General features: G+C 42.6%; 1 protein-coding gene across 1 annotated transcript in view; it reads left to right on the plus strand.

Annotated features, from left to right (window-relative positions):
• The first annotated feature begins 3,454 nt into the window (after positions 1 to 3,454).
• LOC311136839 (F-actin-monooxygenase mical2b-like) overlaps positions 3,455 to 22,992 on the plus strand; it is a 58,327-nt gene continuing 38,789 nt past the window's right edge. Inside the window, exons 1-9 of the mRNA XM_084171128.1 lie at positions 3,455 to 3,819; positions 7,001 to 7,208; positions 8,246 to 8,362; positions 9,846 to 9,947; positions 10,821 to 10,976; positions 11,550 to 11,650; positions 12,469 to 12,726; positions 14,868 to 14,983; positions 15,526 to 15,652. Of these exons, the coding sequence (XP_084027254.1) occupies positions 3,556 to 3,819; positions 7,001 to 7,208; positions 8,246 to 8,362; positions 9,846 to 9,947; positions 10,821 to 10,976; positions 11,550 to 11,650; positions 12,469 to 12,726; positions 14,868 to 14,983; positions 15,526 to 15,652 (1,449 nt within the window). The 5' untranslated portion in view covers positions 3,455 to 3,555. The remainder of the gene's footprint in view (positions 3,820 to 7,000; positions 7,209 to 8,245; positions 8,363 to 9,845; positions 9,948 to 10,820; positions 10,977 to 11,549; positions 11,651 to 12,468; positions 12,727 to 14,867; positions 14,984 to 15,525; positions 15,653 to 22,992) is intronic.

A 22,992-nucleotide genomic window follows, 5' to 3' on the forward strand; every position in this document is an offset into this window, starting at 1 on the left:
GGAGTGCTCCTAATCTCAGATAGTTACCTGTATAAAAGACACCTGTCCACAGAAGCAATCAATCAATCAGATTCCAAACTCTCCACCATGGCCAAACCAAAGAGCTCTCCAAGGATGTCAGGGACAAGATTGTAGACCTACACAAAGCTGGAATGGGCTACAAGACCATCGCCAAGCAGCTTGGTGAGAAGGTGACAACAGTTGGTGCGATTATTCGCAAATGGAAGAAACACAAAAGACCTGTCAATCTCCCTTGCCCTGGGGCTCCATGCAAGATCTCACCTCGTGGAGTTGCAATGATCATCAGAACGGTGAGGAATCAGCCCAGAACTACACGGGAGGATCTTGTAAATGATCTCAAGGTAGCTGGGACCATAGTCACCAAGAAAACAATTGGTAACACACTACGCCGTGAAGGACTGAAATCCTGCAGTGCCCGCAAGGTCCCCCTGCTCCCTGCTCAAGAAAGCACATATACAGTCCCGTCTGAAGTTTGCCAATGAACATCTGAATGATTCAGAGGAGAACTGGGTGAAGTGTTGTGGTCAGATGAGACCAAAATCGAGTTCTTTGGCATCAACTCAACCCGCTGTGTTTGGAGGAGGAGGAGGAATGCTGCCTATGACCACAAGAACACCATCCCCACTGTCAAACATGGAGGTGGAAACATTATGCTTTGGGGGTGTTTTTCTGCTAAGGGGACAGGACAACTTCACCGCATCAAAGGGACAATGGACGGGGCCATGTACCGTCAAATCTTGGGTGAGAACCTCCTTCCCTCAGCCAGGGCATTGAAAATGGGTCGTGGATGGGTATTCCAGCATGACAATGACCCAAAACACACGGCCAAGGCAACAAAGGAGTGGCTCAAGAAGAAGTACATTAAGGTCCTGCAGTGGCCTAGCCAGTCTCCAGACCTTAATCCCATAGAAAATCTGTGGAGGGAGCTGAAGGTTCGATTTGCCAAACGCTAGGCTCGAAACCTTAATGACTTGGAGAAGATCTGCAAAGAGGAGTGGGACAAAATCCCTCCTGAGATGTGTGCAAACCTGGTGGCCAACTACAAGAAACGTCTGACCTCTGTGATTGCCAACAAGGGTTTTGCCACCAAGTACTAAGTCATGTTTTGCAGAGGGGTCAAATACTTATTTCCCACATTAAAATGCAAATCAATTTATAACATTTTTGACATGTGTTTTTCTGGATTTCTTTGTTGTTATTCTGTCTCTCACTGTTCAAATAAACCTACCATTTAAAATTATAGACTGATCATGTCTTTGTCAGTGGGCAAACGTACAAAATCAGCAGGGGATCAAACATTTATTTTCCCTCACTGTACAAGGTCATTGAATAATATATTTAATTTCCTTATATACACTCTGACCACATACTTCTACAATATGCTGCTTGAAATTGTTGGTCCTTACTTGAGCTATGGAGACTACTGAATGATGGCTAGTTGATTGACTGTCTAGTCAGACTATTATTTAGACAGGTAATGGGAGAGGATGCAGACAGACAGGCAGTTAAGTGTAGGGTACATGGGTGTTGTAATGAGGAAAGATCCCTGGGCTTTTTTAATGGTTTCAGAGCTGTCATCATGAGCTGATGAATATCTCCAGCTATGCAAATTAGGGATATTTTAGAGAGGTTTGATGCAAAAGCATCTTCATGCTTGAAACAGGCCGTACTATTTAAACTTTTCCTGTTTCCCTGTGACTGCTCAGTGGAAATGTTGGTTCACTATCTTACAGTGCATTCGGAAAGTATTCAGAACCCTTTCTCCACATTTTGTTACTTTACAGCCTTATTCTAAAATGGATTTAATCGTTTTTTCCCTCATCAATCTACACACAATGCCCCATAATGACAAAGCAAAAACAGGCTTTTAGATTTTTTTTGCAAATGTATACAAAATAAAATAAATGAAATCACATTTACATAAGTATTCAGACCCTTTTACTCAGTACTTTGTTGAAGCACCTTTTGGCAGAGATTACAGCCTTGAGTCTTCTTTGGTATGACGCTACAAGCTTGGCACACCTGTATTTGGGGAGTTTCTCCCGTTCTTCTCTGCATATCCTCTCAAGCTCTGTCATGTTAGATGGGGAGCCACTCAGCAAGGATATCTCTGTACTTTGCTCCGTTCATCGTTCCCTCAATCCTGACTAGTCTCCCAGTCCCTGCCGCTGAAAAACATCTCCACATCATGATGCTGCCACCATGCTTCACCGTAGGGATGGTGCCAGGTTTCTTCCAGACGTGACGCTTGGCATCTAGGCCAAAGAGTTCAATCTTGGTTTCATCAGACCAGAGAATATCGTTTCTCATGGTCAGTCCTTTAGGTGCCTTTTGGCAAACTCCAAGCGGGCTGTCATGTGCCTTTTACTGAGGAGTGGCTTCCATCTGGCCACTCTACCATAAAGGCCTGATTTGGTGGAGTGCTGCAGAGATGGTTGTCCTTCTGGAAGGTTCTCCCATCTCCACAGAGGAACTCTGGAGCGCTGTCAGAGTGACCATCAGGTTCTTGGTCACCTCCCTGACCAAGGCCCTTCTCCCCCAATTGCTCAGTTTGGCCGGGCGGCCAGCTCTAGGAAGGGTCTTGCTGGTTCCAAACTTCTTCCATTTAAGAATGATGGAGGCCACTGTGTTCTCGGGGACCTTCAATGCTGCAGAAATGTTTTGGTGCCCTTTTCCCAGATCTGTGCCTCGACTCAATCCTGTCTCGGAGCTCTACGGACAATTCCTTCGAACCTCATGGCTTGGTTTTTGCTCTGACGTTCACTGTCAACTGTGTGTCTTTCCAAATCATTTCCAATCAATTGAATTTACCACAGGTGGACTCCAAGTTGTAAAAACATCTCAAGGATGATCATTGGAAACAGGATGCACCGGAGCTCAATTTCGATTCTCATAGCAAAGGGTCTGAATACTTATGTAAATAAGGTATTCGTTTTTTTTTATTTAATAAATGTTTAAAACATTTATATAAACCTGTTTTCGCTTTGTCATTATGGGGTGTTGTGTGTAGATAGATGATGCATTTTTATTTATTTAATCCATTTTAGAATAAGGCTGTAATGTAACAAAATGTGGAAAAAGGAAGAGGTCTTTCCCGAATGCACTGTATATCAAGGAGTGCATGTAGTCTATTTTGAGAACATGCTACAGAGTTTCCGTATATTTAGAATGTGACCTTGTTGTTTTCATTTTAAACATTTGCAGTAACATAATCATGCTCCAGGGTGCTAATTCATCTTTTGTGGACTTTTTAAGAAAGTAATTTGTTGTCATGTCTGTAATAGTTTTAATGTTTATTAAGTGCTGTTAATATAACATTATTACTTGGGAGACCATATCACATAGAAAATGTCTTGATTATTTTTGCCTATAGTACCACAGTCTGAGTGCAGAGTGATACTGTAATAAAATCCAATGCCATTTTCTTTTCCAGAACCCGCTGAGATGGCAGTCAGATCATATTCTAACTAAGCCTGTGAGTGGCTGGAGACGGAGAAAGGGAGTAACGGACAGATCGAGTCTCCAAAACAGAATATGGGTGAAACAGAGGATGAGAGGAGCGCCCAGGCGGGGCAGCTCTTTGAGAACTTTGTCCAGGCGTCCACGTGTAAGGGCACTCTGCAGGCCTTTAGTATCCTATGCAGGCAGATGGATCTGGATCCGCTGGACTACAGGAACTTCTACAGCAACCTCAAAGCCACGGTCACCAATTGGAAGGCCAATGCCCTCTGGACCAAACTGGACAAGAGAGCCGGCCACAAGGAGTACAAGAAAGCCAAAGCCTGTGAGGGCACTAGGGTAAGAAGTCAGACAAGCTATCACAGTAATCAAATGCACAAGTCAGACTCACAACTTTGTGACAGAGGTTGGAAGTCGTTTTAGATTTGATACAAGAAATGCAGCATCTAGATATAAGGAACAAGCCTTAAATGAACAAACCCCGTATTTGCCATTGGGCAGACCTCCCACATTGGGATTGAATAGATGATAATCTCCATGTTAATATCCCATATCTGCATAAAGACTGATGATTCATAGCTTGTTGGTTTTGATTTATAACTTCCCTGGGTCGCATTTTATTTGGATACTCCCATATAGATGGGGGCGGCAGGTAGCTTAGTGGGTAAGAGCGTTGTGCCAGTAACCGAAAGGTCGCTGGTTCTAATCCCCGAGCCGACTAGGTGAAAAAATCTGTCTGTGCCCTTGAGCAAGGCACTTAACCCTAATTGCTCCTGTAAGTTGCTCTGGATAAGAGCGTCAGCTAAATGACTAAAAATGTTTTTAAAAATCTACAGATGGTCATACTATCAACAAAGTATCTGTTGATAAGAAAATGCTTGTTAACGTTACGCTTAGGGTTAGGTTTAGAATAAGGGTTAGTAGATAGTTCGTTGAAATGTTGTTGACAGTTACTGAACATCTACTGAACCAAGGCCGGATTACCAAACGGGCCCCCCAGATAGCCTATGAATACAGGGGTTGGGCGCCCTGGAGGTAGGTGCCCCAGGGCCCCAAATGTGGTAGTCCGGCCCTGTACTAAACATCTACACACCATCTACTTGGGAGTATCCAAATAAAGTGTTATCCTTCCCTGTGTCAGATGTAGGTAAGACTCTGGTCACCATCTGATGGAATTGGCTACTTTTATTAAAGGCACAGTGCAGTCAAAAATATAATCATATCACATGACTGGCAGTTTACATCATAGATATACATTCAAGTTAAACCGTGAGCAGAGCCTGTGTTCTATTTAATTCTATGGTTTTACAGTATGTTAGAGTACTATCTGTACAGCAAGTTCATAACGCGACTTCTCTTTCATGATAATGTGATGACGCATGTGAAACAGACTGTTTGTGTGTATCTCTTATCGTGTTTCACTGTCTTGAGATATGATATCACTGCACACCCAGCTGGTAGATGTTTGTGAGCAATGTGGAGAAACGAACAGCTACGCTGCACACGTCCATCGGATCATTTTAAACAAAGATAGCATGATAAACCTCCTAATTTTGTTGTGATAGATTTGGTGATTTTACACTGTCAAAGAATTGGAACAAAGAATGCAGGCTGTTAAAAAAAAAAAAATCTGCCCATTTATGTCCACGTTTGCTAGCATGTTTAGCATAGGGACAATTCCATGTTAACAGAATGATGCTGAGACTTAGATTTTTCACTTTTTAAAATGAATGCTAAACCACAACTCTTGAGTTGACATGTTGTTCCCCATTCAGTTCCCCTTACGAGGCCTTGTTTTACCCTTTACTCTTTTATGCTGTATACCAGAGGTTGCAATACAATAGAACTTACAGTACCAGTCAAAAGTTTGGACACACCTACTCATTCAAGGGTTTTTCTTTATTTTACTATTTTCTACATTGTAGAATAATAGTGAAGATATCAAAACTATGAAATAACACATGGAATCATGTAGTAACCAAAAAAGTATTAAACAAATCTAAATATATTTGAGATTCTTCAAAGTAGCCACCCTTTGCCTTGATGACAGCTTTACACACTCTTGGTATTCTCTCAACCAGCTTCACCTGGAATGCTTTTCCAACAGTCTTGAAGGAGTTCCCACATATATGATGAGTACTTGTTGGCTGCTTTTCCTTCATTCTGCGGTCCAACTCATCCCAAAACATCTCAATTGGGTTGAGGTCGGGTGATTGTGGAGGCCAGGTCATCTGATGCAGCACTCCATCACTCTCCTTGGTCAAATAGCCCTTACACAGCCTGGAGGTGTGTTTTGGGTCATTGTCCTGTTGAAAAACACATGATAGTCCCACTAAGCGCAAACCAGATGGGATGGCGTATCGCTGCAGAATGCTGTGAATTCTAAATAAACCACTGACAGTGTCACCAGCAAAGCAACCCCACACCATCACAACTCCTCCTCCATGCTTCACGTGGGAACCACACATGCAAAGATCATCCGTTCACCTACTCTGCGTCTCACAAAGACACGGCGGTTGGAACTCATCAGACCAAAGGACAGATTTCCACTGGTCTAATGTCCATTGCTTGTGTTTCTTGGCCCAAGCAAGTCTCTTCTTCTTATTGGTGTCCTTTAGTAGTGGTTTCTTTGCAGCAATTCGACCATGAAGGTCTGATTCACGCAGTCTCCACTGAACAGTTGATGTTGAGATGTCTGTTACTTGAACTCTGTGAAGCATTTATTTGGGCTGTAATCTGAGGTGCAGTTAACTCTAATGAACTTATCTTCTGCAGCAGAGGTAACTCTGGGTCTTCCTTTCCTCATCATAGCGCTTGATGGTTTTTGCGACTGCACTTGAGAAACTTTCAAAGTTCTTGGAATGTTCCGGATTGACTGACCTTCATGTCTTAAAGTAATGATGGACTGTCGTTTCTCTTTGCATATTTGAGCTGTTCTTGCCATAATATGGACTTGGTCTTTTACCAAATAGGGCTATCTTCTGTATACCACCCCTACCTTGTCACATCACAACTGATTTGCTGAAACGCATTAAGAAGGAAAGAAATTCCACAAATTAACTTTTAACAAGGCACACCTGTTAATTAAAATGCATTCCAGATGACTACCTCATGAAGCTGCTTGAGAGAATGCCACGAGTGTGCAAAGCTGTCATCAAGGCAAAGGGTGGCTACTTTGAAGAATCTCAAATATAAAATATATTCTGTTTTGTTTAACACTTTTGGGGTTACTACATGATTCCATATGTGTTATTTCATAGTTTTGATGTCTTCACTATTATTCTATAATGTCGAAAATAGTAAAAATTAAAGAAATAAAAACCCTTGAATGAGTATGTGTGTCCAAACCTTTGACTGGTACTGTATGTCGAAGAGGTGAACGCTTTCAATGTAGCTAATCGCATTTTCTTTAATCACACTTCATTTAACCTTTGCAACAGTTTGTTTACCTTGGTTGTGTTTTAATTACAGTTGTATTGTACACTGATGTCTCTCTCTTTCTCCCCCCGCCCCCACACAGTCTTTGATCATTGGAGGAGGGCCCTGTGGCTTGCGCACAGCCATCGAGCTGGCTCTGCTGGGGGCCAAGGTGGTGGTGATTGAGAAGAGGGACACCTTTTCCAGAAACAACGTGCTCCACCTGTGGCCCTACACCATCCATGACCTCAGGGGCCTCGGGGCCAAAAAGTTCTATGGCAAATTCTGTGCCGGAGCCATAGACCACATCAGTAAGTTTCATTCTTATCTTAATGTGAAGTATGTTAAGTAATATTATTCTTCCTTGTTTTGGTGTTCTGTTGGGGAAAACAGACTAAGGTTTTTTTCAGATGCTAACAGTTTTTATCAGATGGTAATGTTGTTACATGATCTGTCCCTCCATGTTCTTCTTTCAATATATATCCGGGTTGCTCTGCCGAGAAATCTGATGAGTGTGTGTGTGTGTGAGAGAGTGTTATACATCTCCCTGAGACTTCCTTGCCTTAGATAACAACATGCAAAGTGGAGGAGCCCAAAGATGCAAATGCTGTGTGTTTTTCAAACCACTGCTGCCACATAAAGTGACCTTCTGGTGTCCTTTATCAGGGTCATAAATACTCACTGAAATGGACGCTGCTTCTCAGGTTAACTTATGAAGTTGAAAACGGACTTACCAGCTGCTAGCTAGCTACTTCTATACCTCAGAATGGAATCAGTCATGTGGCAGTTCATTAACCATGTGTCTCTAAGCCTAGCAAGGCCACAGGTTATTGGAGACTGTGTGTAGATGGATATGTGTTGTTAAAGCCCTCATGCAGTCTTTTTTTTATGATCTTAACAAATCACTGTTTATTTCATGAAAAAAGCTCCAAAAATATGATTCATCATTTATTTCCCTGAGCCTCCTTTTGCCATTGAAATGCTCAGTCTGATCGTGTGGGCGTGTCGATACAAATTGAAATATATTTACATACAAGGCCCTGATTGGCGGATAGGATCATCTAGACTCTGGAGCCTACTCCTCTTACCCCTTCACAGTAGGAGGATACATATGAAAATAAAAGATGATGGTGATCAGAATAATCAGATCAGATTGTTATATCAGGATCTGGGCCAAAAACTCCATCCCACCTGAATAGGCTGAAATTCCAATAATTATTTTCATAACGCTCTTACACAAAAAGGCCTTAATCATAGTTTTCATAGTGTGAAAATACTGTATCAGGAAAATCACTTTTTTAACTGCACTGCCACTTTTTAAATAAACCTGATCTGTTTGTCTATGAAGGTATTCGCCAGCTCCAGCTCATGCTGTTGAAGGTCTCCCTCATCCTGGGAGTGGAGGTCCATGTCAACGTGGAGTTTGTCAAACTGCTGGAACCTCCGGACAAGCAGGAGAATGAAGGTTACTTTCTTTCTTTTTTTTGTCTGAAAATACAGCTTTTCCCACCTCTGGACAGGAACCGGTCATGTTTTTAATCTTTCTGTCCACTTTTGACTCCAACACAGTGACACAGTGGTATCAGGTCCAGCTTCAGTCTGTGAAAGGAAGTTTCAGAACTTCAAACCTCCATTAGGGCTTGCACAATTACCGTATAATCATGTAACAGACGATTATGGATGAAGAACGTCATGACACCATTTGGGCTGTTGAGTCTGTTTCCGGGGTAAAATGGATACTGTACAATGTGATGAAACTGTGTTGCTCTTTGCTGAAACAAGCAAGGTGTAGCAAACAGGAACCGGTCATGCCCCCCTCCCTGCAGCAGCAGCGCATTATTAATTTTTTGCATAATTATTTCGCTATTCAAATGATTATAACGGTGACCGCGGCCATTTGGCTGAACAACAACCGTCATCCATGACCGTCACAGCCCTAGCCTCCATGCCATGTTAACATGTCCATGGCAATCATCACTAAACAGCTGTGTTTACAACAAACAATTTATTTCTGTTTATTTTACTGTTATTTCATGCTTGCATATTTGTCATAAATCTGCTTTATATATTGTTGTTCTGCGAATGATTTGGACTATTGCAAGGCTCCACAACCCTTTCTCTGCCTCAAAATGACATCACACGCCACAGACTGATTGGCTAGGTCTCAATCTTGTGTTCTTTATTAGAAACACGTGCCCCATAATACCATTTACATGTAGAGGCTGCCTCTAGAGCTGCAGTGAAGCGCATGTGCTTTGTAGATCAATGTTGCTTGCCTAATTTTAGTTGATGCCAAAAACAAGCCCATTGTATATTTATGAAGCTGCATTTCAAAGTCCCTCAGAGTCCCTAAGCTTCACCAACTGTCCCATTTTGATTTGAACATTGGATTTGAACAAGCGTCCTGTTTTTCTCCTAGTTATTTCTTCAGTAGCATGTGGTGGCAGACTTGTCACTAGATAAATATAGAAGACTTGCTTGGGTTTGCAGAAGACGGAGATGGAAGACTAGCCTAAATGTAGGGTTGCAATGTTTCCTTCTCTGCAGCAGTGACCGTGTTCTTCAGGGGGTACCTCAGGAGAATGTGCTGTGGGCCTGGCGTGTTTCTGTAAGACTGTGTGGCATGAGTGTTGAGCTGAAATGGAGAGGGTCACTGTTTCGCTCTGCATCATTGCCACTCACCACGCTGCATTGTGGAAGATTACAAACCCTCAGCAAGACTCCAGCTATTTATAGAGTTGCAGACAACTTAGCTATGTATTATGTATTTAACCGTGCCCTCACATTAATCTAAAAGCACGATGTAGTGACTTGTCATCAATAACAAACTCCGATGCAATCTTAACAGTCATGGAAAATAGAAAATGTTTACAATATATTGCTTTATTCATATGGCTTGCCGCTGTCTCGGAACACTTGTCTAATACTGTATCTTCTCCTTTTCCCAGGGCCTGGATGGAGAGCTGAGATCAGACCATCAAACCACCCCCTCACTGACTTTGAATTTGACGTGGTGATTGGTGCGGATGGACGCAGAAACATGCTAGACGGTGAGAACACATGATGGAGATGTTATTGGCTCTACACAGTGTTTGACTGTTTAAACATTGACAGGAGGCTGGAAGACCCTTGGTGCATGGTTAAAAGTTGCACACCTGAACATTTTAAACTAAAAAAGGGGCAAACTACAGAGTTTCAGTCATAGCCATAAAATACTAGACAGGGAAAGTCCAATAGAAATGCACACATTCTGAAATGGCATTTTTGTCCCCCCCCCCCAGTTGTATTATTGGAATGTGATACAAAACGAGGCAGATGTGTGCTTTAGGACCATGCGGACACCTCCGAGCGGTCGGGTAGGCTGCTTGGAGTGTTTATCCGACTGGATTAAAAAAAAATATATATATAATTATGGCCCCCCACTTCTAAAACCAAAGTTGCGCCCCTGGTAGTGACTACTACTCTTCATCTGCAGTTAACTCTAGTTAGCACTGGCAACATTTGAACCGTATCAGAGCACTTTGCCCAGAGGTCTACCTGGGAGCCTGAGAAGATGAACAGCTTGTATACAGACTGACCCTGGTCATGTGACGGGTGAAAGTCAATTACAGTATTGGCATCAGTCTTGAGCGTAGTCTGACTCTGCACCTAAAAAGGAAAGAAAATGGGTTAATCATCACCCAGACAAGATTATTACTCAAAGTTCAAAGGTAGTATTTTGTAATGCTCTGGTTTGTTTAGTTTTTTTTGCATAATCTGAACCTTATCATCAGTCTGTTTATTACATGGTGATATAAGAATAATACAATCAAAGTATTACTCTATGTAATAAATCAGTCTGACCCAGTTTAATACAATATAAAATGATTAACATCCAAAACGTTAAGTGTCCTTAGCAGAACAATAACAATACTTCCCCTCAGGTTTCAAGAGGAAGGAGTTCCGGGGTAAGCTGGCCATCGCCATCACAGCCAACTTTGTCAACAGGAACACCACGGCCGAGGCCAAGGTGGAAGAGATCAGCGGAGTGGCCTTCATCTTCAACCAGAAGTTCTTCCTGGAGCTCAAAGAGGAGACAGGTGGGTCCTCTACCAAACCTGACCCCCCTAGCCTGGTCCCAGATCTGTTTGTACTGTCTTGCCAATGACCATAGGAGTTGTCAAGACGGCACAAACAAATCTGCGACCAGGCTAATTTACCTCTAGAATTCTGATTCCCTAGGTGTCGTCATCATCACATCAGTCCAGTGGGAACCAAAATAAAATGTTTTAATCAATGAAACCAGTGTGGCTCCTACAAAAAAGGGAGTGTTGTGTTTACAATTAAGTACCAGCCTGTCAGGTAGATAAGATGTGCTTTGCCATGCTAACACACCATGGAGGATCCTGTGCTGCTGATTCTCCCAGCCTGCTTGGCTTTGTGAGGACAGTTAGCTCAGCAGTGAAGACAGGCTGGAATCCCTTCCCCCTCCAATCCCCTCTTAATTAAAGGGCTGTGCCCCATCACTCACATGGATCAGAAGATACACACTGTATGTGGAGCATGATCCACTGGCCTAATCCCTACTGTACGGTTGGGGTCAACTAATACAACCTGGTCAACATGATGACGGACATAAAGGTGTTAATGAATCTGTTGTCTTGTTATTGCAGGGATTGATCTGGAGAACATTGTGTACTACAGAGACAACACACACTACTTTGTGATGACCGCAAAGAAGCAGAGTCTGCTGGACAAGGGGGTCATCATTCATGTGAGTGGTGTTTGTTTTGCTCCTTTGTGTTCACTTTCCCCATATGTCATTCCCCCACTCTTCCACTCCCCAACAGTTCAGATATTTACAGCTGTGCCCTATATGTCAGAGGGTGCTAAATCTCAGCCCTGGCTTTGAAATGGGAATGAAAGCACAGAACAAGATACATTGGAATGGAGTGAGAGAGAAAAAAGTGTTGCTGTGTGAGAAGGAATCTGGCCCCTCTGTCTGTCTGGTCTCTGAAGGCTTGTTTTCATTTAATTTCTCCCTCAGTGAAGACTGACTCCTCATCCTTCCTGCTCTGAATGTGACCTCTGTGTGTAGTCTTTAAGCTCTCATTATAGCACTACTGCCTTGACTGGTTCAAATTCCTACAATTAAAATATGTATGATTTCATGTGAGAGCTCTGATCCGTAACTATAGTGTAGTAGACTTGTAATCCCTGTAATTGCTTGCTACCGGAGGTGAAACTTGTCCCTTTGATGTTTCAGCAACTGCTTAAATAAACTGACTTGTACTGCATAGTGTTTCAAATCCTGCTTACGTATTCAGAAATGTTGAACAAAACGGTCTACGGCAACTGTAAAGTCTTAAGGGCCGGTTGCCATCACCTCAGTCTGATCTCCACAGAATCAAGAGGGATCACATGCAATAGGTAGGTAGGGCCATGATGTTTTCCTGACCATGTGACCTGACCAGGAAAATCTTATGCCCCAGTTATTGGCTCCAACTAGGGCCTGGTAGAGGTGGCGCTCTGATCCTTTTGGAGCAATACCATTGATTTTCCATCAACCCTCCCTGTTTCTTGGTCCTGCAGGATTACATTGAAACAGAGAAGCTGCTGGACCAAGACAACGTGAACCAGGAGGCTCTTCTCTCCTATGCCCGCGAGGCGGCCGACTTTGGCACCAACTACCAGCTGCCCTCTCTGGACTACGCCATCAACCACTGCAGCCAGCCCGACGTGGCCATGTTCGACTTCACCTGCATGTACGCCTCGGAGAACGCAGCGCTGTTCAGGGAGAAGTGCGGACACCAGCTACTGGTGTCTCTGGTGGGGGACAGTCTACTGGAGGTGAGGGGGCTTTACGTCATACTAGATGTTTTACTGTTGTGGGTGATATGTATACACATTAGGTCGCGCCATAGCAAAATGGAGCAAATAATTTTGCAGCAGAAACCAAAGACATGCATTTCTCATTGGACAACTTCAGGTTTTTCCTCCCTGTTTGGTCCGTTTTCATTCGTTTGGTGCGCCGGTATAGATCACTGTTCATTTAATTTCTCGCTCTAGTGCTAGTCAATTCTCAAAGCTTTGTCTTAATGCCTCTCTGAAGTCACAGGAGCCAACAGTAAATGTGGTATATGTACAGTAAAAGCACATCCTTACACACGTTTCAACTTGCTCCTTTTGTGTAGGGATTGTTTGCCTTTGGGATGGTTACAGTATTTTATTGGGATCCCCATACTACATCATCTCCTGCCTCACACTTCAGAAACACGAGATGGCTCCTGCCCTATGAGCCGTTCAGGCCACCCACCTACATAATACAATACATAATACAGGGCAAATTACAATACAAGATATATAAAATGGCTGTGTCTCTTCACAGTCCCCTTTGTGCAGTAAGGTGTTCTTTTATCTGGTTTTTAATCTATTTAATACTGTGCTTTTCCCAGCCTCTGTTCTGGACCTGGGGACTATGAAGAGACCTCTGATTGCATGTCTTGTGTTGTACCGATGAGTGTCACCCAGTTTGGTACCTTCAACACCTCGCACAAAGACCAATTGTGATGCAGTCAATCTCTCCTCAACTTTGAGCCAGGAGAGAATGACATACATGTAACTGACATTTGCCCCCCCCATGTACATCTAAATGCAGTACGTGCCGTTTGTTCTGGACCAACTGCAATTGACCTATGTCCCTCTTTGCCGCACATGACCACACAACTGGGCAGTAGTCCAGGTGCAACAAAACTAGTGCCTGTAGGACCTGTCTGGTCGTCTGAGATGTCAAGAAAGCAGAGCAACGCCTTATCATTGACAGACCTCTTCCCATTTTAGCAACCATTGAGTCTATATGTTTTGACCATGACAGCTTGCTATCTAGGGTTACACCCAGCCATTTAGTCTCCTCAACTTGCTCAATCGCCCATTATTCAATAATGGATCTAAATTAGGTTTAGCATTGAGCGAGTGATTTGTCCCAAACAAAATGCTTTTAGTTTTTTTTTTTAAATATTTAGCACCAGCCTATTGCTAGTTACCCATTCTAAAACTGACTGGAGCTCTATGTTAAGGGTGTTAGTTATTTATTTTACTGTCGTAGCTGACGTGTATACTTTTGAGTCGTCAGCGTACATGGACACACAGGCTTTATTCAAGGTCAGTGGAAGGTCATTAGAGAAAACATTAAAACAATAATGGCCCAAGCTGGCTGCCCTGCAGTAAACCACACTTAACTGAATTTGCATCACAGAGGCGTCCATTGAAGAAAACCCTCTGTGTTCTATTAGATCGGTAACTCTCAATCCATGATAAGGCAGAGGATGCAAATCCATAACACAAGTTTTCAGCAATACGTTATGATCAATGATATCAAAAGCTGCACTGACGTCTAACAAAACAGCTCCTACAATATTCTTACTTTCAATTTCTTTTAGCCAATCATCAATCATTTGTGTCAGTGCCGAGCATGTTGAGTGCCCTTCCCTTTAAGCATGCTGAAAGTCTGTTGTAAAAATTGTTTCTGTAAAATAACTTTCTATTTGGTCAAACACCATTTTTTTCCAAAAGTTTGCTAAGCCCTGGTAACAGGATGATTGGTCGGCTGTTTGAACCATTACAGGGTGCTCTGCTATTCTTGGGCAGCGGAATGACCTTTGCCTCCCTCCAGGTCTGCGGGCACACACCGTCTTCTAGGCTTAAATTGAAGCTGTGGCAAACCGGAGTCGCAATGTATTCCGCTACCAACCTCAGCAATTTACTATCCAGGTTGTCAGTACCAGGTGGCTTGTACTTATTTATAGATAGCAAAAACAAAATCACCTCATCTTACTGTAGATCAAATTATCATGTTTTTCCCACACATATTCCCTTTAGGCAGTTTGAGAACATTCCTAGCTTGCTTGTTGTCGCTGAACTATTAGTGTGTCTCCTGCTTTGTATGAGCGTACTGTGTGTAGTGTGTTGACCAATGTACTCTCTGTCTTCAGCCCTTCTGGCCCATGGGGACAGGCTGTGCTAGAGGGTTCCTGGCTGCCTTTGACACGGTGTGGATGGTGAGGGGCTGGGCGCAGGGCAAGACCCATCTGGAGATACTGGCAGAAAGGTACAGTAGGCTGGGGATCGGGGCCTCACTGAGCTCATGTTTACATCCATACATGGGGCGGCGCAAAATTGGCCCAGCGTCGTCCAGGGTAGGGGAGGGAATGGCCGGCAGGGATGTATCTCAGTTGGTAGAGCATGGCATTTGCAATGCCAGGGTTGTGGGTTAGATTCCCACGGGGGGCCAGTATGAAAAAATAAAATAAAAATGTATTCACTAACTGTAAGTCGCTCTGGATAAGAGCGTCTGCTAAATGACTAAAATGTAAATGTACACAGACCTACTGTAAATGGGATGAGCTTCTATTGACATTTTCTTAATCCAGGTTAGGAGAGACCGGTTCCAGTCACTTTGAAAAAATAGCTGTCAGGTGTCTACATTCAAATTATGATTAGATCCATGTTGCTACATGTTAGCAAATGTTTGGTTATCCTATTAGTGGAAGTTATGGTGATTTTGTGTTTACTGTCCCACAGTATGACAGGTCATCTGTTGTTCAGCTTTTAACAGAAAATGAATGTTTTCATTTCATGACATGTTTGTAGGGAGGGCCTCTACAGGCTATTACCCCAAACAACGACAGAGAACATCTCAAAGAACTTTGATCAGTACACCATAGACCCGGTAACACGGTACCCCAACCTCAACTCCAGCTGTGTCAAGCCACATCAGGTTCGTCTGAGATTGCGAATACCTCACATTTACATTTTTAACAGATAGGTTGTGTTGTCCTATTTACAGTGCATTCGGAAAGTATTCAGACTCCTTGACTTTTTCCACATTTTGTTACGTTACAGTATTATTCTAAAATGGATTCGATTACTTTTTTCCTCATTAATCTACACAGAATACCCCATAATGAAAAAGGTTTTTATACATTTTTGCAAGTGTGTGTGTGTGTGTATGTATAATATAAACATATTTACAGAAGTATTCAGACCCTTTGCTATGAGACTCGAAATTGAGCTCAGGTGCATCCTGTTTCCATTGATCATCCTTGAGATGTTTCTACAACTTGATTGGAGTCCAGCCCGCTTGAAGTTTTCCAAAAGGCACCTAAAGGACTCTCAGACCATGAGAAACAAGATTCTCTGGTCTGATGAAACCAAGATTGAACTCTTTGGCCTGAATGCCAAGCGTCACGTCTGGAGGAAACCTGGCACCATCCCTACGGTGAAGCATGTTGGTGGTAGTATAATGGTGTGGGGAGGTTTTTCAGCGGCAGGGACTGGTAGACTAGTCAGGATTGAGAGAAAGATGAGAGATCCTTGATGAAAACCTGCTCCAGCGCGCTCAGGACCTCAGACTGGGGCAAAGGTTCACCTTCCAACAGGACAACGATCCTAATCACACAGCCAAGACAACGCAGGAGTGGCTTCGGGACAAGTTTCTGGGGAGACCTGAAAATAGCTGTGCAGTGACGCTCCCAATCCCTTCGGGACAAGTTTCTGGGGAGACCTGAAAATAGCTGTGCAGTGACGCTCCCAATTCAACCTGACCGAGCTTAAGAGAATCTGCAGAGAAGAATGGGAGAAACTCACCAAATACAGGTCTGCCAAGCTTGGAGCGTCATACCCAAGAAGACTCAAGGGGGTAATCGCTGCCAAAGGTGCTTCAACAAAGTACTGAGTAAAGGGTCTGAATATTTTATGTAAATGTGGTATTTCAGTTTTATATTTTTAATACATTTGCAAAATTGTCAAACGGTTTTTGCTCTGTCATTATGGGGTATTGCAGTGCCTTGCAAAAGTATTCATCCCCCTTGGTGTTTTTCCTATTTTGTTGCATTACAACCTGCATTACAACAATTTAAATGGATTTTTATTTGGATTTCATGTAATGGACATACACAAAATAGTCCAAATTGGTGAAGTGAAATGAAAAAAATAACTTATTTTAAAAAATTCTAAAAAATAAATAACGGAAAAGTGGTGTGTGCATATGTATTCACCCCCTTTGCTATGAAACCCCTAAATAAGATCTGGTGCAACCAATTACCTTCAGAAGTCACATAATTAGTTAGATTGCACACAGATGGACTTTATTTAAGTGTCACATGATCTCAGTGTATATATACACCTGTTCTGAAAGGCCCCAGAGTCTGCAACACCACTAAGCAAGCAGCACCATGAAGACCAAGGAGCTCTCCAAACAGGGACAAAGTTGTGGAGAAGTACAGATCAGGGTTGTGGTCCTCTGTAGCTCAGCTGGTAGAGCACGGCGCTTGTAACGCCAGGGTAGTGGGTTCGATCCCCGGGACCACCCATACACAAAAAAAATGTATGCACGCATGACTGTAAGTCGCTTTGGATAACAGTGTCTGCTAAATGTCATATTATATTTATTATTTAAAAAATATCAGAAACTTTGAACATCCCATGGAGCACCATTAAATTATAAAAAAAATGGAAAGAATATGGCACCACAACAAACCTGCCAAGAGAGGGCCGCCCACCAAAACTCACGGACCAGGCAAGGAGGGCATTAATCAGAGAGGCAACAAAGAGACCAAAGATAACCCTGAAGGAGCTGCAAAGCTCCACAGCGGAGATTGGAGTATCTGTCTATAGGACCACTTTAAGCCGTACACGCCACAGAGCTGGGGTTTACGGAAGAGTGGCCAGAAAAAAGCCATTGCTTAAAGAAAAAAATAAGCAAACACGTTTGGTGTTCGCCAAAAGGCATGTGGGAGACTCCCCAAACATATGGAAGAAGGTACTCTGGTCAGATGAGACTAAAATTTAGCTTTTTGGCCATCAAGGAAAACGTTATGTCTGGCGCAAACCTAACACCTCTCATCACCCCAAGAACACCATCCCCACAGTGAAGCATGGTGGTGGCAGCATCATGCTGTGGGGATGTTTTTCATCGGCAGGGACTGGGAAACTGGTCAGAATTGAAGGAATGATGGATGGCGCTAAATATAGGGAAATTCTTGAGGGAAACCTGTTTGTCTTCCAGAGAGTTGAGACTGGGACAGAGGTTCACATTCCAGCAGGACAATGACCCTAAGCATATTGCTAAAGCAACACTCGAGTGGTTTAAGGGGAAACATTTAAATGTCTTGGAATGGCCTAGTCAAAGCCCAGACCTCAATCCAATTGAGAATCTGTGGTATGACTTAAAGATTGCTGAACACCAGTGGAACCCATCCAACTTGAAGGAGTTGGAGCAGTTTTGCCTTGAAGAATGGGCAAAATTCCCAGTGGCTAGATGTGCCAAGCTTATAGAGACATACCCCAAGAGACTTGCAGCTGTAATTGCTGCAAAAGGTGGCCCTTCAAAGTATTGAGTTTGGGGGGGTGAGTAGTTATGCACGCTCAAGATTTGTTTTTTTGTTTAAAAAAATATTTTGCATCTTCAAAGTGGTAGGCATGTTGTGTAAATCAATTTTAATTCCAGGTTGTAAGGCAACAAAATAGGAAAAATGCAAAGGGAGGTGAATACTTTCGCAAGTCACTGTATGTGTAGATTGATGAGGAAAGAATTACCAATTTAATCAATTTTAGAATAAGGCTGTATCGTAACAATGTGGAAAACGTCAAGGGTTCTGAATACTTTCCGTATGCACTGTAGAACAGTTGACAATTAAACCATTCATGTCCATTACAGAAAAGTTATAATTTGTTTTAGTACACTTGCTCTCTGCGCTTACTGATGGACAAATCTGAAGACATTTTTAAATCTGCCAAAGCATTTGTCTACAATGTGAGTTTTTGATATTGTACTATATTTAGTCTTTGGACACATGGGGTTACTGTTTTTTACACATTTCATGAATCAAGTCCTGTGAATACATGTTCAAATGATTAGATCTTGATCATTTTTGGCATATAGATTGTCCGGAGGATGTAGAATAATAGAGAAGACATCAAAACTATGAAATAACAAATATGGTGTTAAACAAATCAAAATATATTTTATATTTGAGGTTCTTCAAATGGCCACCCTTTGCCTTGATGACAGCTTTGCACACTCTTGGCATTCTCTCAACCAGCTTCACCTGGAATGCTTTTCCAACAGTCTTGAAGGAGTTCCCACATATGCTGAGCACTTGTTGGCTGCTTTTCCTTCACTCTGCTGTCTGAATCATCCCAAACCATCTCAATTGGGTTGAGGTCAGGGGATTGTGGAGGCCAGGTCATCTGATGCAGCACTCAATCACTCTCCTTCTTGCTAAAATAGTCCTTACACAGCCTGGAGGTGTGTTGAGTCATTGTCCTGTTGAAAAACAAATGATAGTCCCACTAAGCCCAAACCAGATTGGATGGCGTATCGTTGCAGAATGCACCTGCTGGTTAAGTGTGCCTTGAATTCTAAATAAATCACTGACAGTGTCACCAGCAAAGCACCCCCAGACCATAACACCTCCTCCTCTATGCTTTATGGTGGGAACTACACATGCAAAGATCATCCGTTCACCAATACCGCGTCTCACAAACACACAGCGGTTGGAACCAAAAATCTCAAATTTGGACTCCAGACCGAAGGACACATTTGCACCGGTCTAATGTCCATTGCTCGTGTTTTTTGGCCCAATTAGGTCTCCTCTTCTTATTGGTGTCCTTTAGTAGTGGTTTCTTTGCAGCAATTCGACCATGAAGGCCTGATCGGTTGATGCTGAGATGTGTCTGTGACTTGAACTCTGTGAACCATTTATTTGGGCTGCAATTTCTGAGGCTGGTAACTCTAATGAACTTATCCTCTGCAGCAGAGGTAACTCTGGGTCTTCCATTCCTGTGGCGGTCCTCATGAGAGCCAGTTTCATCATAGCGCTTGATGGTTTTTGCGACTGAACTTGAAGAAATTTTCAAAGTTCTTGAAATGTGTATTGACTGACCTTCATGTCTTAAAGTAATAATGAACTGTCGTTTCTCTTTGCATATTTGAGCTGTTCTTGCCATAATATGGACTTGGTCTTTTACCGAATAGGGCTATCTTCTGTATACCCCCCCTACCTTGTCACAACACAACTGATTGGCTCAAACGCATTAAGAAGGAAAGAAATTCCACAAATTACCTTTTAAGAAAGCACACCTGTTAATTGAAATGCATTCCAGGTGACTACCTCATGAAGCTGGTTGAGAGAATGCCAAGAGTGTGCAAAGTTGTCATCAAGGCAACGGGTGGCTATTTGAAGAATCTCACATATAAAATATATTTTGATTAGTTTAACACCTTTTTGGTTACTGCATAATTCCATATGTATAATTTCAAAGTTCTGATGTCTTCACTATTATTCTACAATGTAAAAAATTGTAAAAAATTAAGAAAAACCCTTGAATGAGTAGGTGTGTCCAAACTTTTGACTGGTAGTGTATATGAAAACAAATCAAATGAAATTCTCTCTCTCGCTCTCTTTATATACAGTGCTATGAAAAAGTATTTGTCCCCTTTCTAATTTTCTCTACTTTTGCATATTTGTGATACTGAATGTTATCAGATCTTCAACCAAAACCTAATATTAGATAAAGGGAACATAAGTGAACAAATAACACAACAATTACATATTTATTTCATTTATTTCATAAACAAAGTTATGCAACACCCAATTCCCCTGTGTGAAAAAGTAATTGCCCCCTTACACTCAATAACTGGTTGTGCCACCTTTAGCTGCAATGACTCCAACCAAATGCTTCCTGTAGTTGTTGATCAGTCTCACGTCGCTGTGGAGGAATTTTGGCCCACTTTTCCATGCAGAACTGATTTAACTCAGTGACGTGTGGGTTTTCAAGCATGAACTGCTCATTTCAAGTCCTGCCACAACATCTCAATTGGGATTAGGTCTGGACTTTGACTAGGGCATTCCAAAACTTCCAATTTGTTACTTTTTAGCAATTTTCATGTAGACTTGATTGTGTGTTTTGGATCATTGTCTTGCTGCATGACCCAGCTGCGCTTCAGCTTCAGCTCACAGACGGATGGTCTGACATTCTCCTGTAGAATTCTCTGATACAGAGCATAATTCATGGTTCCTTCTATTAAGGCAAGTCATCCAGGTCCTGAGGCAGCAAAGCATCCCCAAACCATCACACCACCACCACCATGCTTGACCTTTGGTATGATGTTCTTACTGTGGAATGCAGAGTTTGGTTTTCGCCAGGCATTACTGGAACCATGTCGTCCAAAAAGTTATACTTTTGAATAATCTGTCCATAGAATGTTCTTCCAAGAGTCTTGATGATCATCCAGGTGCTTTTTGGCAAACTTGAGTCAACTTTTTGGACGAAATGGGTCCCATTATGCCTGGCGAAAACCAAACACTGCATTCCACAATAAGAACATCATACCAAAGGTCAAGCATGGTGGTGGTGTGATGGTTTGGGGATGCTTTGCTGCCTCAGGACCTGGACGACTTGCCTTAATAGAAGGAGCCATGAATTCTGCTCTGTATCAGAGAATTCTACAGGAGAATGTCAGACCATCCGTCTGTGAGCTGAAGCTGAAGCGCAGCTGGGTCATGCAGCAAGCCAATGATCCAAAACACACAATCAAATCTACATGAAAATTGCTAAAAAGCAACAAATTTGAAGTTTTGGAATGGCCTAGTCAAAGTCCAGACCTAATCCCAATTGAGATGTTGTGGCAGGACTTGAAATGAGCAGTTCATGCTTGAAAACCCACACGTCACTGAGTTAAATCAGTTCTGAATGAAAGAGTGGGCCAAAATTCCTCCACAGCGACGTGAGAGACTGATCAACAACTACAGGAAGCATTTGGTTGGAGTCATTGCAGCTAAAGGTGGCACAACCAGTTATTGAGTGTAAGGGGGCAATTACTTTTTCACACAGGGGAATTGGGTGTTGCATAACTTTGTTTATGAAATAAATGAAATAAATATGTAATTGTTGTGTTATTTGTTCACTTATGTTCCCTTTATCTAATATTAGGTTTTGGTTGAAGATCTGATAACATTCAGTATCACAAATATGCAAAAGTTGAGAAAAATAGAAAGGGGGCAAATACTTTTTCATAGCACTGTATATATATACAGTATCTCACAAAAGTGAGTACACCCCTCACATTTTTGTAAATATTTGAGTATATGTTTTCATGTGCAACACTGAAGAAATGACACTTTGCTACAATGTAAAGTAGTGAGTGTACAGCTTGTATAACAGTGTACATTTGCTGTCCCCTCGAAATAACTCAACACACAGCCATTAATGTCTAAACCTCTGGCAACAAAAGTGAGTACACCCCTAAGTGAAAATGTCCAAATTGGCCATTTTCCCTCCCCGGTGTCATGTGACTCATTAGTGTTACAAGGTCTCAGGTGTGAATGGGGAGCAGGTGTGTTAAATTTGGTGTCATCGCTCTCACACTCCCTCATACTGGTCACTGGAAGTTCAACATGGCACCTCATGGCAAAGAACTCTCTGAGGATCTGAAAAAAAGAATTGTTGCTCTACATAAAGATGGCCTGGGCTATAAGAAGATTGCCAAGACCCTGAAACTGAGCTGCAGCACGGTGGCCAAGACCATACAGCGGTTTTACAGGACAGGTTCCACTCAGAACAGGCCTCGCCATGGTCGACTAAAGAAGTTGAGTGCACGTGCTCAGCGTCATATCCAGAGGTTGTCTTTGGGAAATAGACGTATGAGTGCTGCCAGCATTGCTGCAGAGGTTGAAGGGGTGGGGGGTCAGCCTGTCAGTGCTCAGACCATACGCCGCACACTGCATCAAATTGGTCTGCATGGCTGTCGTCCCAGAAGGAAGCCTCTTCTAAAGATGATGCACAAGAAAGCCCGCAAACAGTTTGCTGAAGACAAGCAGACTACGGACATGGATTCCTGGAACCATGTCCTGTGGTCTGATGAGACCAAGATAAACTTATTTGGTTCAGATGGTGTCAAGCGTGTGTGGTGGCAACCAGGTGAGGAGTACAAAGACAAGTGTGTCTTGCCTACAGTCAAGCATGGTGGTGGGAGTGTCATGGTCTGGGGCTGCATGAATGCTGCCAGCACTGGGGAGCTACAGTTCATTGAGGGAACCATGAATGCCAACATGT

The sequence above is a fragment of the Coregonus lavaretus genome (genome assembly GCF_964263955.1).
Source record: "Coregonus lavaretus genome assembly, chromosome: 11".
Classification (NCBI taxonomy): Eukaryota; Metazoa; Chordata; class Actinopteri; order Salmoniformes; family Salmonidae; genus Coregonus; species Coregonus lavaretus.